This window comes from Pan troglodytes, chromosome 6, assembly GCF_028858775.2.
Source record: "Pan troglodytes isolate AG18354 chromosome 6, NHGRI_mPanTro3-v2.0_pri, whole genome shotgun sequence".
Lineage (NCBI taxonomy): Eukaryota > Metazoa > Chordata > Mammalia > Primates > Hominidae > Pan > Pan troglodytes.
This window is the reverse complement of record NC_072404.2, coordinates 110497681-110513982: the sequence shown is the minus strand read 5'-3', so window position 1 is coordinate 110513982 and position 16302 is coordinate 110497681. Positions and strand designations below refer to the sequence as shown.

Here is a 16302-nt window from a genome sequence, read left to right as displayed (position 1 = left end):
CCTGATCCGACAAGAGGCAGAGCTCAGCTTTGCTGGCCCACTACTCACTTCTTGCCGTGTGTCCTCGTTCCTGACAGGCCACGGACCAGTTCTGGTCTGGGGCCAGGGGATTGGGGAACCCTGTTATAGACCCTTGTGCCTTCTGTGGAATATAACCATTTGGCTAGCGGGCAGGGTGTCACTAGATACTTTTCTGAGTCTTGACTGTAATTTGTAACTTGAATTTTTAGGGCCAGGTGAGGTGGCTCCCGCCTATAATCCCAACACTTTGGGAGGCCGAGGCGGGCGGATCACTTGAGATCAGGAGTTTGAGACCAGTTTGGCCAACATAGTGAAACCCCATCTCTATTAAAAATACAAAAAAATTAGCCAGGTGTGGTGGTGTACACCTGTAATCCCATCTACTTGGGAGGCTAGGGCATGAGAATCGCTTGAACCCAGGAGGTGGAGGTTGCAGTGAGCTGAGATCATGACACTGCACTCCAGCCTGGTGAAAGAGTGAGACACCATCTAAAAAAAAAAATGAACTTGAATTGTTAGTAGTATGGCTCTGGGTTATCATATCTGTATGGTTGTGGAGAACTGTACTTATATGCCTCTGTCCAGTATTGCCTGCTCATTCCACCCTAGCCACACTGGGACATGTTCATCTGTCAAGGTGCTCAGGCATCAATTCCAGCAGAAGGTTGTACTCCCACAAATGCCCCCACACACGTTCCTTTTGTTCCTCACATTCTGCATTTTGCAGACCTTATATTGTCTGGCTTACACATCATACTTGTCCATTTTCACACTGCTGATAAAAACATACCCAAGGCCAGGTGTGGTGGCTCATGCCTATAATCCTAGCACTTTGGGATGCCGAGGTGGCAGATCACTTGAGGTCAGGAGTTCGAGATGAGCCTAGGCATCATTGTGAAACTCATCTCTACTAAAAATACAAAAATTAGCCGGGTGTGGTGGCAGGCACCTGTAATCCCAGCTACTTGGGAGGCTGAGGCAGGAGAATCACTTGAACCCAGGAGGCAGAGGTTGCAGTGAGCTGAGATCGCACCACTGCACTCCAGCCTCGGTGACAGAGTGAGACTCTGTCTCAAAAAAAAAAAAAAAAAGAAGAAGAGGAAGAAGACATACCAGAGACTGGGTAATTTATACAGAAAAAATGGTTTAATGGACTTACAGTTCCACATGTCTGGGGAGGCCTCACAATCATGGTGATAGGTGAAAGGCACATCTTACTTGGCAGCAGGCAAGAGAGAGAATGAGAGCCAAGTGAAAGGGGTTTCCCTTTATAAAACCATCAGATCTCGTGAGACTTACTTATTCATTACCACAAGAACAGTATGGGGGAAACTGCCCCCAATGATTCAATTATCTCCCACTGGGTCCCTCCCACAACACCACAACACATGGGAATTGTGGGAGCTACAATTCAAGATGAGATTTGAGTGGGGACACAGCCAAACCATATCTGGTCTGACAAGTCTCTCTTCCTCATCCTTGACATCTGAGAGACCCCTTTGACCTCGAACCCTGCAGCTGCCACCAACCCAGGAAAAACAGAAGAGCTAAGGCAGTCACCCATTCCATGGACAATTATCTCTGTCCTTTCTCTCCAGATGCATTTACATACACAAGAGCTAGCCACCTCTATTAGGCCTTTCCTGTATTGCTATAAAGAAATACATAAGCCTGGGTCATTTATAAAGCAAAGAGATTTAATTGGCTCACAGTTCTGCAGGCCGTACAGGAAGGATGGTGCTGGTGTTTGCTTCTAGGGAGGCCTCAGGAAGCTTCCAATCATGGCAGAAGGTGAAGGGAGAGCAGGCTGGTCACATGGCAAAAGCAGGAGCAAGAGAGGCAAAGAGGGTAGGGGAGGTGCCACACATTTCTTTCTTTCTTTTTTTTTTTTTTTCTGGGACAGCCTGTCACCCAGGCTGGAGTGCATTGGTGCGATCTCGGCTCATTGCAACCTCCGCCTCCTGGGTTCAAGTGATTCTCCTGACAGCCTCCTGAGTAGCTGGGATTACAGGCACCCACCACTGCACCCGGCTAATTTTTGTATTTTTAGTAGAGACAGTTTCACCATGATGGCCAGGCAGATCTCGAACTCCTAACCTCAAATGATCTGCCTGCCTTGGCCTCTCAGAGTGCTGGGATTACAGGCGTGAGCCACCAAGCCCAGCCAATGCCACACACTTCTTTTTTTTTTCTTTTCTTTTTTTTTTTTTTAGACATAGTTTCACTCTTGTTGCCCAGGCTGGAGTGCAGTGGCGTGATCTTGGCTCAGTGCACCATCTGCCTCCCCGGTTCAAGTGATTCTCCTGCCTCAGCCTCCCAAGTAGCTGGGATTACAGGCATGCACCACTATGCCTGGCTAATTTTGTATTTTAGTAGAGGTGGGGTTTCTCCATGTTGGTCAGGCTGGTCTCAAACTCCTGACCTCAGGTGACCTGCTCGCCTCGGCCTCCCAAAGTGCTGGGATTACAGGCGTGAGCCACCGCGCCTGGCCCACACACTTCTAAAAGACCAGATCTTGTGTGAACTCAGAATGAGAGCTCACTCATCACCAAGGGGATGGTCCAAGCCATTCAACAGGGATCTGCCCCCATTATCCAAACAACTCCCACCAGGCCCCTCCTGCAACACTGGGGATTACAACTCAACATGAGATTTGGGTGAGGACAAATATTCAAAGGCTAGCATCGCCCTTCTTGGAACACTGCCACCTCTACCTGGTCATCCTGCAGCCCTCGTAGCCTGCCCATGGAGTGCCTCCTGCACCCTGGTTCAGGCCCACTCAAAGGGCTACAACTGTAAAAAAAAATCATTAGCTAGGCTGGGTGCAGTGACTCACACCCATAATCCCAGCACTTTGGGAGGCTGAGGCAGGCAGATCACTTGAGGTCAGGAGTCCAAGACCAGCCTGGCCAATATGCCGAAACCCCATCTCTACTAAAAATACAAAAATTAGCCAGGCATGGTAGCATGCACCTGTAATCCCAGCTACTTGGGAGGCTGAGACAGGAGAGTCGCTTGAACCAGGGAGGCAGAGGTTGCGGTGAGCCGAGATGGCACCATTGCACTCCAGCCTGGGTGACAGAGCGAGACTCTGTCTCAAAAAAAAAAAAAAAAGCATTATCTTGGCCCTGGACTGGAGGGGCTACTGTATTTTCTCTGTGCTACTTAGAACATGGGACAGTACGTGTAGGATTCCATTTTCCTATGTAAGACGGACATATAATCCCTGGCTTTCTTCATCCTGCCTATGAAATGAATCAGATTGTATATGCACAGAATCTGTGATGGAAGTGCCACCAGCCCAGGAGTTACTAGGAATTCTACAGGATGACATATAAGGGACTTCCTTGAGAGGACAGGGTGTGTGGCCTCTTGTCCCATCTGTCAATCTCCGAGATGCCAGGAGCTGCATTTTTCTGACTTGTCTCAGGAAGGCCAACCTTGGCCCCTGGCAGAGGAGACGGTTCAGTCCTCCAGAGCAGAGGCACCCTCTGCCATCCCAGATGGCCCCAGTTTTACAGAGTCATGAAAAAGACACACAGTCACAGGGGGAGGCCAGGAGCTGGACCAAGACAGAAGGCCAGGGTGCAGGGGTAGACAGAGCACTATCAAATCATTGATCAATGCAGTTCAGGTGAAAGGCAATGATGCCTAAGATTTTTTGGAATTCTAACTTCATGAAAAAGATGGAAAAGATTGCTTGGTGTTTGGGGGAGATTTTGGGGTTTTGATGGCTTTTTTTTTTTTTTTTTTTTTTTTTTTGAGACAGGGTCTCACTCTGTTACCTGGGCTGGGAATTACAGTTCAACATGAGATCTGGGAAGGGATAAATATTCAAACTATATCACCATCCTACTTCTAGGCTGGAGTAACTGCAGCCTCAAACTTCTAGGCTGGAGCGATCCTCCTGCCTCGGCCTCCCAAATCGTTGGGGCTACAGGGGTGTGCCACCATGCCCCACTAATTTTAAAATTTTGTTTTTTTTAGAGATGGGATCTTGCTATGTTGCCCAGGCCAGCCTCAAACTTCTGGCCTCAAGTGATTCTCACGCCTCGGCCTCCCAAAGGGCTGGGATTACAGGCTTGAGGCACACACCGGCCACATGTTTGTTTTGAAGTCAGTGGACTTTTGTGGTTTTGCCCAATCCTCTCGTTTATGAGCTAAGTTTTGTCTAGTTCAACCTGATGGAAGTGGAGGGGCTGAGCTCCAGGGGCTGCCAAGGTGGAGGTGGGGCATCTCTGAGCCCTGAATACAAGGGTCAGAGAGGATGGCAGAGGATAGGCCGGCACCAAAGTGAGGGTGGCAGGGTTCAAAACAGGCTCACGCAGGCGTTCCTTCCCACAGGCTTCCTCCCTCACTTGAGTGAGGGACCCCTCTGGCCTCCTGGTCTCTGAGGTCACCTTCCCCAATCACCTCTCAGGAACCTCCTCTGTGTCTCGTCCAGAGGCCACCACAATCCTCAGCCACCCTGCCTTTCTGCACCCACAGGAAAACTCAGCCCTCCAGCTGAAACCGCCTTTGCAAAATTATGACTGAGACAGTGAAAGAGATCTCACATAACTGGCTCCACCTTGCTTCTAACCTCCAAGCTGTCCTTGTTCATTCTTGGGAGTAGGCTGAACTAACTTTGGAAGAAACAAAGATGGTAACAGCCCTTTCCCAAAGCAGACTTTCTTCTTGCCTGGGGACTAGATTGCCTTGGTAGGACTAACATTAGCCACAAGATTAGAAATGATGGTTTAGGAGCCATGCAGCTGGAGGCTATAAGATTTTTGACCCTCCCTAAACTGCTCCTAAAATCAGTGCTTGAGATATTTTGCAGACTCTGCACTTGATGGATCAGCCGGCACCACCCAGATCAATAAACTGGCTCAGCTGATCTTGTGGCCCCCACCCAGGAACTGACTCAGTGCAAGAAGACAGCTTCGACTCCCTGTGATTTCATCCCTGACCAATCAGCACTACTGACTCACTGGCTCCCCCAACCCACCAAGTTATCCTTTAAAACTCTGCTCCCCTTGGCCAGGTGCAGTGGCTCATGCTTGTAATCCCAGCACTTTGGAAGGCCCTCAATCACCTAAGGTCGGGAGTTTGAGACCAGCCTGGCCAACATGGTGAAACCCCATCTCTACTAAAAATACAAAAATTAGCCAGGCGTGGCGGTGGGTGCCTGTAATCCCAGCTACTCAGGAGGCTGAGGCAGGAGAATCTCTTGAACCCAAGAGGCAGAGGTTGCAGTGAGCCAAGATCGTGAGCCACTGCACTCCAGCCTGAGCAACAGAGTGAGACTCCATCCCAAAAAAATAAAAAGGAGATCCCACAGCCAGCAAGATCCAGACCAAACCAGTAAGGGGTAGCTCCTCAGTGCTAGGCATGTCCGTTAGAGAGAAAAAGTATCTTTAACATAACCCTGTATCATAATCAGCTCATTACAGCTCACCTACGTGGACTGCATATCATGCCTGTACTTAAGATTATGAGATGGAGGCGATGCGCAAGCACACAAAGGCCAAAGTAACTAAATGACACACCTATCAATCAAAAGGCAGATGCTGGCTAGAGATTAGATGGCCTTGGGAAGAGAAGTTAAAAAAAAACAAAAACACATAAAAAGATGAAAAGTGGTCGGGCATGGTGGCTCACAACTGTAATCCCAGCACTTTGGGAGGCCAAGGCGGGAGGATCACCTGAGGTCAGGAGTTCGAAGCCAGCCTGGCCAACGTGGTGAAACCTTGTTTCTACTAAAAATATAAAAATTAGCCGGGTATGGTGGTGGGCGCCTGTAATCCCAGCTCCTTGGGTGGCTGGGGCAGGAGAATCGCCTGAACCCAGGAGGCAGAGGTTGCAGTGATCCAAGATCATGCCACTGCACTCTAGCCTGGGTGACACAGCGAGACTCTGTCAAAAAAAAAAAAAAAAAAAAGATGCAAAGTACACCAAACTGATGCTGATCTCACCTCACAGAGATCAGTCCGCTCTCCCCTCTTTGAGAGTGTAATACTATACGTAACAAACTTTTGCTGCTTGCTTTGCTATTTGTATGTGTCATATCCAATTCTTTGTTTGGGACACCAAGAGCATGGTGCCATCTGGTAACACTGAGATCAAAGGTAGATGTACCCCCCGCCCCTCATGGGGGCTCCTAGACCCTCAGTACAACGAGGAGACAGCAGAGGCCCACATGAAGGCAGGGCAGGGCTCAATGCAGCAGGGTGGACTTTCCTGCCTGTCATCAAGGGAGGCTTCCAGGAGGAGGTGATACTTGACTTGTCATTTTTTCCTTCTTCTTTTAAAAATGGGAGTCTCTTGGGTTTACTCATAAATTTTACTGGAATTTTTACGTTATAAAAGTAGAATGTGTCTATTGTCACAAGTCAAACAATGAAAAAGCATATAAAGGACGTTTATGGTTATCTCCATAACGACTCATGAGGTATGAACAGGGGTGGGGAGAACTGGCATTTATTGGGTACAGAGCAGATTCCTGTACTCGCCCTATCACAGGACATATTAACTGGAACTCAGTGATTCTGTAACTGCCTAGGAATGTCTTTGCCCTTGTAGGCTGTGAACTCCGTGAGGGTAGAGAACATTTCTGCCCTGTTCAGTTGGCCCTATAGAGGCTTAATTAGACTTTCTCAGTGAATGAGTCAGTGCATGCTGGGAAGTCTAAAGCCTGCTTTTTCTTACTTACCAAATATAAACATCACAACATCACAACAAGTCTGCAAGGTGGACATGGCTGTTTCTTTTTTTTTTTTTTTTTTTTTTTAACGGAGTCTCGCTCTGTTGCCCAGGATGGAGTGCACTGGCAGGATCTCGGCTCACTGCAACCTCCATCTCCCGGACTCAAGCAATTCTCCTGCCTCAGCCTCCCAAGTTGCTGGGATTACAGGTGCCCACCACTGTACCCGGCTACTTTTTGTATTTTTAGTAGAGACGTGGTTTTGCCATGTTGGACAGGCTGGTCTTGAACTCCTGACCTCACATGATCCACCCGCCTTGGCCTCCTAAAGTGCTGGGATTACAGGTGTGAGCCACAGCACCCAGCCGCTATTTCTATTTTACATAGGAATCAAGGTTCTAAGGATAAATAATTTCCAAGGTCACTCAGATTATAACATAGAATTCAAGCACATTCTAAAGATGGCTTTTGACCAGGTGTGGTGGCTCATACCTGTAATCCCAGCATTTTGGAAGGCCAAGGTGGGAAGATTAGTTGAGGCCAGGAGTTCAAGACCAACCTGGGCAACATATCAAGATCCTGTCTTTACAAAAAAATTTTAAATATTAGCCCAGTGTGGTACATGCACCTGTAGTCAGTTCCAGGTACTCAGGAGGTTGAGGCAGGACAATTGCTTGAGCCCAGGAGCTCAAGGCTGCAGTGAGCTATGATTGCACCACTGCACTCCAGCTTGGGTAACAGAGAAAGACCCTATCTCAAACAAAACAAAACAAAAAGGCCAGATGTGGCAGCTCATGCCTGTAATCCCAGCACTTTGGGAGGCCAAGGAGGGAGGACTGCTTGAACCCAGGAGTTTGAGATCAGTCTGGGCAATATAATGAGACCCCATCTCAACAAAAAATTAGTCAGGTGTGGTGCTGTGTCCCTGTAGTCTCAGCTACTTGGGAGGCTGAGGTGGGAGGATCACTGGATCCCAGGAATTCAGGGCTGTACTGAGCTATGATTGGGCCGCTGCACTCCAGCCTGGGCAACAGAGCAAGACCCTGTTTCTAAAAAAAAAAAAAAAGAAAAGAAAAGAAAAATGACTTTTACTTTTAGCCCCAATAAAGGGCTAGAGGAATAAAGAGGAGAAAGGGAAGGTTTTCCGGGCAGAAGAACACCATGTGTGGGGTCCCAGAGGTGAGTAAAAGTGCTCACTGTGTGTTTGGGGTGAGGGAAGACAGTAAGGCAGAGGGAAGCTAGGAAAATGGGTGTGAACCAGCCTAGAAATGGGGTTTGGACTTGACTAAGTTCAGTAAAAAGCCATGATCCCAACTGTGCCTTAGAAGCTGTGCCCTGGAGGCTGGGCACGGTGGCTCACGCCTGTTATCCCAGCATTTTGGGAGACCAAGGCAGGCAGATCACCTGAGGTCAGGAGTTCGAGACCAGCCTGGCCAACACGGTGAAACCTCATCTCTACTAAAAATATAAAAATTGGCCGGGCATGGTGGCGGGCACCTGTAGTCCCAGCTACTCCGGAGGCTGAGGCAGGAGAATCGCTTGAACCCGGGAGGCATAGGTTGCAGTGAGCTGAGATCGCACCACTGCACTCCAGTCTGGACAATAAAGTGAGACTCCGTCTCAAAAAAAAAAGCAGCAGCAGCTGTGCCCTGGAAGCCACAAGGAGAAGGGGCAATGGAGGGACAGAGGCTGGTGAGGCCAAGGCAGTGACATGGTGGGCCACTGAGGGACCCAAAGAAGGCAGGGACACTGTGGAATGCGGGGGACCATTCCGAACATACCTGCTCTCTTTTGCCTTTGTTCCTGGATTCATACCATTTTCTCTCCGATTTGTTACCATTCAGTTTGTCCTTAACCACTCACATCTCCACAACAGTTGCCCTCGCAGGTCACACCAAGCTTGAGCTCTAAGTGACCGAATCCCCATCCATCTTATCCAGCTGCCCTTCCTCTTTCTGAAATCTCACATTCAGTTCCTAGGACATCCTCACCTCCTGACGCTCCTTCTCTCTGGCTCCTGCAGCCCTTGCCTGCTCACTAAGTGGGAGCCCCAGGCTAAAGGCTTCGGCTCTGCCATCCCCGTCATCCCCTGGGCTAGCAAACTCCACCAAGCCCAGGTTCTTCACTCGCCGCAGGAGGGACAAGGGAACCATGCTCTGGGTGAAGAGATTCAGACCCCTCCCAACCTGGGATTCTGGTGGCAACGGTGTCCCCAAAGGATGTCACAGAGCAAGTGCGGCGGTCCTTCTCCAGGTCAACCTCCAGGGTCAGGGTGCTCCACAAGGAAGCTGGGCAAAGGAAAACTGAGCTTCTTCTCCAAAGAAACTCAAATAGCCAACAAGCCCAAGAGAAGGAAAAAGCATATAAATTTCACCAGGAAGCAAAGAAATCCAAAACACAGCAAAATATGATTTCTTCTTTGTCTGTCAAAGATAGACGTCCATCATGATAGATGACTATAATAGCTAGTGTTGGTTGGGGCCTTTTCATGTGATGTTGACTTGGCATCATAGTTCTAAAGGATAATTTGAAAATATGCATCAGGGACCATTGGAAGAGTCATACCATTTTTTTTTTCAGGAGTTGGGGGTCTCACTCTGTAACCCAGGCTGGAGTGCAGTGGCACAACCTTAGCTCACTGCAGCCTCAAACTCCTGGGCTCAAGTGATCCTCCCACATCAGCCTCCAGAGTACCTGAGACCACAGGCCCCACCATACTCAGCTAATTTTTTACGTTTTGTAGAGATGGGGTCTCACTATCTTGCCCAGGCTAGTCTCAACTCCCAACCTCCAGTGATTGTCCCACCTCAGCCTCCCAAGGCACTGGAATTACAGGCATGAGCCACCACACCCAGCTGCTGATATCATTTTAACGATGACATTTCTAGTTATTCATCCTAAATTAATCTGATGCAGATATAAAATAAAATTTATACAAGAATGTTTATTGCCTCGTTACTTATTATAGTAAAAAACAGAGGTACACATGTCCAAGAATAGACAAATAGGGGACTGGTTATATGACTGTGGTGTTCCATAGAACAGAATAGTAATCAGCCATTAAAATATAAACCGTCCATAGAATAAATCTAAATACATAGAAATAAAATGTTAACAATGTTTATCTGAATGTTAAGGTTAAGGGGGTATTTTTTCAGGCTGGGCATGGTGGCTCACGCCTGTAATCCCAGCACTTTGGGAGGCCAAGGCGGGCGGGATCACGAGGTCAAGAGATCAAGACCATCCTGGCCAACATGGTGAAACCCTATCTCTACTAAAAATACAAAAATTTAGCTGAGTGTGGTGGCACACCTATAGACCCAGCTACTCGGGAGGCTGAGGCAGGGGAATCACTTGAACTTGGGAGGTGGAGGTTGCAGTGAGCCGAGATGGCACCACTGCACTCCAGCCTGGGCAACAGAGCGAGACTCATCTAAAAAACAAAACAACAACAACGAAAAAAAAAAAGAGAGAGAGGCGAGTTCTCAATGTGCCCCCAGACTGGAGCGCAGTGGTGAGATCCTAGCTCACGGTGCCTGGAACTCCTGGGCTCAAGTGATCCTCCCTCCCTCCTGAGTACTGGGGCTACAGACCTGCACCACCACCCCTCGTTTTATAATTTTTAAAACACAATAAATGTGTGTGAATATATAAATGTATGTGTGTATATGTATATATGTTATATATATATACATGTTATTTTACTTTATTTTTATTTTTTTGAGAAGGAGTCTTGCTCTATTACCCAGGCTGGAGCGCAGTGGCGTGATCTTGGCTCACTGCAACCTCTGTCTCCCAGGTTCAAGCGATTCTCCTGCCTCAGCCTCCTGAGTAGCTGGGACTACAGGCCCCTGCCAGTAGGCTCAGCTAATGTATTTTTAGTAGAGATGGGGTTTCACCATGTTGGCCAGGATGGTCTCGATCTCTTGACCTCGCGATCTGCCTGCCTTGGTCTCCCAAAGTGCTGAGATTGCAGGCATGAGCCACCGTGCCCTGCCTATATACATTTTATTTTATTTTATTTTATTTTATTTTATTTTATTTTATTTTGCTTTATTTTATTGTTTTATTTTATTTTATTATAGGTATGCCTTATGTCACCCCTTGCAGAACCCATGGAAAATCATTCACTGGTAACAATTTCCAAGCTGGCACTCCCCAGACCTTTGTAGTCAAAATGCTTAACAAAAATTGCCTATTTGCCTACATTGCAGCCACTGGTCATTAAAGATGCCAGCTCCCTCTCCTGCTAAGCAGGTAAAGTTTGGTAGCTTTTTTCTCTGTGAAAGTAATGACATGGTATCTCATTAAATGAATTAAGTTGAGTCCTTTCTTGCCCATTTACAGTGTTTACTGCTTCTACATTCCACATGTATTTGGATTTTTCTTTAAAAAGATTAAGGTTAGGGACAATGGCTCACACCTGTAATCCCAGCACTTTGGGAGGCTGAGGCAGGAGGTTTGCTTGAGGCCAGGAGTTCAAGACCAGCCTGGAAAACATAGCGAGACCCCCATCTGTACAAAAAATTTAAAAATTAGCTGGGCATGGTGGTGCACATCTGTAGTCCCAGCTACTTGAGAGGCTGAGGCAGAAGGCTCACTTGAGCCCAGGAGGTCGAGGCTGCAGTGAGCTATGATTGTGCCACTGCACTCCAGCCTGGGCAACAGAGAAAGACGCTGTCTCTAAAATAAAATAGATTATTATTTAATTAAGGCAGCTGGTTTTTCAGGCAAACCTTTCACATCGTGGCATGCTTGGGGACACACATTAGAAGGTTCTTCAAGGACAAGTCTGAAGACCATCACCAAGCTTTGAAACTGTCTCCTCCTGCCACCTCCAGGACATATTTCTGCTTGTGACAAAATCAGTCAATGAAGTCCCCAGTGGCAGCTCCCCTGAAGAGGCAGTGGCAGTGTGGGGAGCCCCCACGGGGTGTGGAGGGAGGGTCCTTGCTATGTCTCCAAGACCAACCTGTACACCGCTGTGTGACCTTGTGCAATCCAGCGAACCTCTCTGAACTTCCATTTCTCCCTGGAAAATGAGAGTAAATGATGCCTGTTCTTGCCACCCTGATCACTCTAGAATATTCTACAATGTTATGGGAGGCACTGGGATGAGCTGGGGTCCCCCAGTTCTAGGTGCACATTCTGCTCTGCCACACAAGAGCTAGATAGCCTGGGTCTATTCCTTTAACATAAGCTCATTGGCTCCTGGCTGAGTTGTGGAGGTAGAGATAGAGCTGGGGCCACACAACCCCTGCACACACCAATGGCGGTGGATGGACTTCTTGGCTTTCTAGTGCCAGCAGGCACTGTCACTGCTTCTTAAAAGCAAGAGCCACCAGTTGAGGCTAAAGCATGGTATCGCGCATTGAATAGGATCACCCCAAAATATATCCTCGAAGTCCTAACTCCTGGTACCTAGGAACGCAACCTTCTTTGGAAACAGGGGCTTTCCAGATGTCATTAAGTCAAGGATCTCAAGATCAGATTTAGGATGGGCCCTAAATCTGCATACTTGTCAGAGAAAAGAGAGAGAGGTGTGACGTACAGGAAAGATGCCCAAAGATGATGAGGCAGAGATCGGAGTGATGTTATCACAAGCCAAGGAACACCAGGCGTCAACAGGAGCTAGAAAAGGCTGGCCAGGCACGGTGGCTCACGCTTGTAATCCCAGCACTTTGAGAGGCCGAGGCCAGTGGATTGCTTGAGCCCAGGAGTTTGAGATCAGCCTGGGCAACATAGCAAGACCCCGTCTCTACAAGAAAAAAAATACAAAAATTAGCCAGTCCCATAATCCAGCCTCTAAATAACGAGATAAACATTTTTTTAAAAAGGAAGAAGCTGGCCAGGCATGGTGGCTTATGCCTGTAATCCCAGCACTTCGGGAGGACAAGGTGGGTGGATCACGAGGTCAGGAGTTCGAGACCAGCCTGACCGACATGGTGAAACCCCGTCTCTACTAAAAATACAAAACTTAGCCGGGCGTGGTGGCGCGTGCCTGTAATCCCAGCTACTCAGAAGGCTGAGGCAGGAGAATTGCTTGAACCGGGAGGCAGAGGTTGCAGTGAGGCGAGATCGCACCACTGTACTCCAGCCTGGGCAACAGAAAGACACTCCGTCTCAAAAAAAAAAAAAGCTAGAGAAGGCAAGGAGAGATCTTCCTCTAGAGAGTTTGAAGGGAATGTGGCACTCATGATGACTTTGACTTCAAGCTTCTGGCGTCCACAACTGTAAGAGAATAAATTTATGTTGCTTGAAGCCACCAATAGTGTTTGTTAATTTATTGTGGTAGACCTAGGGAACACATACACATAGGCATCCCCAATTACAGCAAGTGGTAAAAAATGGGGACCCTGGAGCTGGAAAGCTTAGGTTCAAATCCTGACTCCTCCAACTGATGAATGGGTGGCATTGAGCAATTTCTTTTTTTTTTTTTTTTTTTTTTTTTTTTTTGAGATGGAGTCTTGGTCTGTCACCAAGGCTGGAGCACAGTGTCACGATCTTGGCTCACTGCAACCTCTGCCTCCAGGGTTCAAGTGATTCTCCTGCCTCAGTCTCCTGAGTAGCTGGGATTACAGGAACCTGCCACCATGCCCAGTTAATTTTTGTATTTTTAGTAGAGATGGGGTTTCACCATGTTGGCCAGGCTGGTCTCGAACTCCCAATGTCACGTGATCTGCCTGCCTTGACCTCCCAAAGTGTTGGGATTACAGGCGTGAGACACCACGCCCCACCGAGCAAATTATTTATCATCTCTGTGCCTGTTTCCCCACGTATAAAAACCCAAAATCAGTAACACATCCTTCTTCTTAGGAATGTTGTAAAAGTTAAATGAGATAATATTATAAAAGTGTCCAGCACATAGCAAACCCTCAATGAATATTTGCATTTTTTTTTTTTTTGATAAAGAGTCTCGCTCTGTCGCCCAGGCTGGAGTGCAGTGGCACTATCTCAGCTCACTGCAATCTCCACTTCCTGGGTTCACGCCATTCTTCTGCCTCAGCCTCCCAAGTAGCTGGGACTACAGGCACACACCACCATGCCCGGCTAATTTTTTGTATTTTTAGTAGAGACGGGATTTCACTGTGTCAGCCAGGATGGTCTCGATCTCCTGACCTTGTCATCCATCCGCCTCGACCTCCCAAAGTGCTGGGATTACAGGCGTGAGCCACCACGCCTGGCCGAATATTTGCAATTTTTAATACATATATTTTTTATTTTTATTTTTAAGAGGTAATGTCTTGCTCTGTCACCCAGGCTGGGTTGCAGTGGTGTGATCCTAGCTCACTGCAGCCTGGAATTGCTAGATTCAGGAGATCCTCTCCCCTCAGCCTCCTGAGCAGCTGGGACTACAGAGACACACCACCACACCCAGCTAACTTTTTTATTTAAAAAATATTTTTGCCCAGGCTAGTCTCAAACTCCTGCCCTCAAGCGATCCTCCCACCTCGGTCTCCCAAAGTGCTGGGATTACAGGCATGAGTGAGCCACCATGCCTGGCCCATTTTTAATATTAATATGATACTCAGACTATCAGGTCTCTATTGACTTCTCCAACTGGGGTGTGGGGGTCTCTGGGCCTTTCCACACCCCAAATAGTTATGGGTGACCCCAGCTCATCCCACTACCACCCCAAGATTTGATCTTCCCGAGGGAATCTGATTACCAATATCCCAATTCTCTCCCTAGCTCTGTGGAAGTTCAGACAATGCAGTTCTGAATTTGTCTAAGGCCTTTGAGCATCTGTTAATATAATACTTCCTTCCTATACTACTGAACTACCACCAAACTCAAACGCTGCCTCTCCCTGTACCCTCATCAGCCCAGGTGGAAGGGCCCCGGAGGCCCCCTCTCGTAGCTCCAGCAGCAGATTGGGCTGTGGCTGTTTCTGCCCCAATCCCACCTCATTAACTCTACTATAAACTGTTTATTCACCCTGCCTCATCCAGAGCACCTGCTCAAGCAGAGCTAGCCTTTGGTGTTTGCCGAATAAGTTTATTACTCTTTGTATAAAACTGCATTCCTTGTAATTGCGTCAATTTTTACATCACTTGAGTTTCAAAGGTTGCCCCTTTGTCTATTGTGAAGAAATCTGTTCTCACTTCCACCACTCTCTTCCCAATTTTATAGATGTTAACCATTTCCACCCCCAGCTTCACCTTTCTAAGCTAAAGAGCGCTGACCCCTTCAGACCCCTGGCCCCACCCCTCCAGGGCAGACAGTTGGTCCCTCTCCCCTAGCCCATCCCCTCCTCGACCCTTATTAGGAACACTGTGCAACTTCATGTACATAAAACAGGATAGTGGTTCCAGTCATCGTGTGGATCCCTGGCATTTTTCTGGCATTTTCTGGCTTTTGTGTCCTCTGCAGCAGTTGGAAAAGGTAGAATTCTAGACTGTGTCCCCATTCCAGGAGCCTCAGGCCACCAGGACAGCTCCTCCCAGAAACCCCACGGTCATTCCACACTCAACAGGCCCAACTGGAGACCCTTGTCTTCCACCAAAGAGAGGCTCCTGTCCTCCCGGTCAATACAGCCTCCTGGACTGTCCATCTCCTATTCCAGGGTGGCTCTCGGTGCCTCTCAAGAGGCCTCTTTCAAACGAAGATGGTAGAAATAAAAACCATAATATCAGAGATAGAGAGTTCTTTTCTGATTTTTAAATTTATTATTATTATTATTATTATTATTATTTGAGACAAGGTCTCTCTCTGTTGCCCAGGCTGGAATGCAGTGGCACAATCACAGCTCACTGCAGTCTCGACCTCCTGGGCTCAAGCATTCCTCCTATCTCAGCCTCCCAAGTAGCTGGGACTACAGGCGCACACCACCACACCCAGCTAATTTTTTTCTGGTATTTTTTGCAGAGACAGGGTCTCCCTATGTTGCTCAGTCTGGCCTCAAACTCCTGACCTTAAGCAATCCTCCCACCTCAGCCTCCCAAAGTGCTGGGATTACAGGTGTGACCCACTGCACCTGGCCAAAGACTTCTTTTCAACAGGATGATCAGCAGATAAGACACAGTAGAGGAAAGACTTAGTGAAGATAAGTCAATAAAAACTGAAAATAAGTCAGTTTTTATCTTCAGTCAATTGATAAGTCAATAAAAATTACCCAAACTGAAACACAGAAAGGGGTGGTGGGGATGTGTGCAGAACAGTATCCAAGAGCTGTAGTCCAATATGGAATGGCCTAACATACATCTCATTGTAGTCTCAGAAGGAGAAGAGAAAGAGAACAGGGCAGGAGAAATATTTGAAGACAATAATCACTAAGAATTTCCAAAAATAAACAAAGGGCCACAAACCACAGACATTGTAGTCTGGGTCAAATTCCTGAAAACCAAAGATAAATAGAGAAAAGCTTTTTCTGAGACAGGGCCTCACTCTGTCACCCAGGCTGAAGCGTAATGGTGCAATCACAGCTCACTGCAGTCTCGAATTCCTGGACTCAAGAGATCCTCTCCCCTCAGCCTTCCAAGTAGCTAAGACTATAGGCATGCACCACTATGACTGGCTAATTTTTTTTTTAAGAGATGGGGTCTCCCTATGTTGCCCGAGCTGGTCTCGAACTCCTGGGCTTAAGGGATCCTCCT

The 16302-nt window shown here is 47.7% G+C and overlaps 1 protein-coding gene across 1 annotated transcript in view; it reads right to left on the bottom strand.

Moving 5' to 3' along the window:
- The window catches only part of MUC12 (mucin 12, cell surface associated), a 58350-nt gene that overhangs the window by 37807 nt on the left and 4241 nt on the right, over positions 1-16302 (bottom strand). Inside the window, exons 4-5 of the mRNA XM_054656157.2 lie at positions 11717-11720; positions 8698-8831 (exon numbers count right to left, since the gene is read on the bottom strand). Of these exons, the coding sequence (XP_054512132.2) occupies positions 8698-8831; positions 11717-11720 (138 nt within the window). The remainder of the gene's footprint in view (positions 1-8697; positions 8832-11716; positions 11721-16302) is intronic.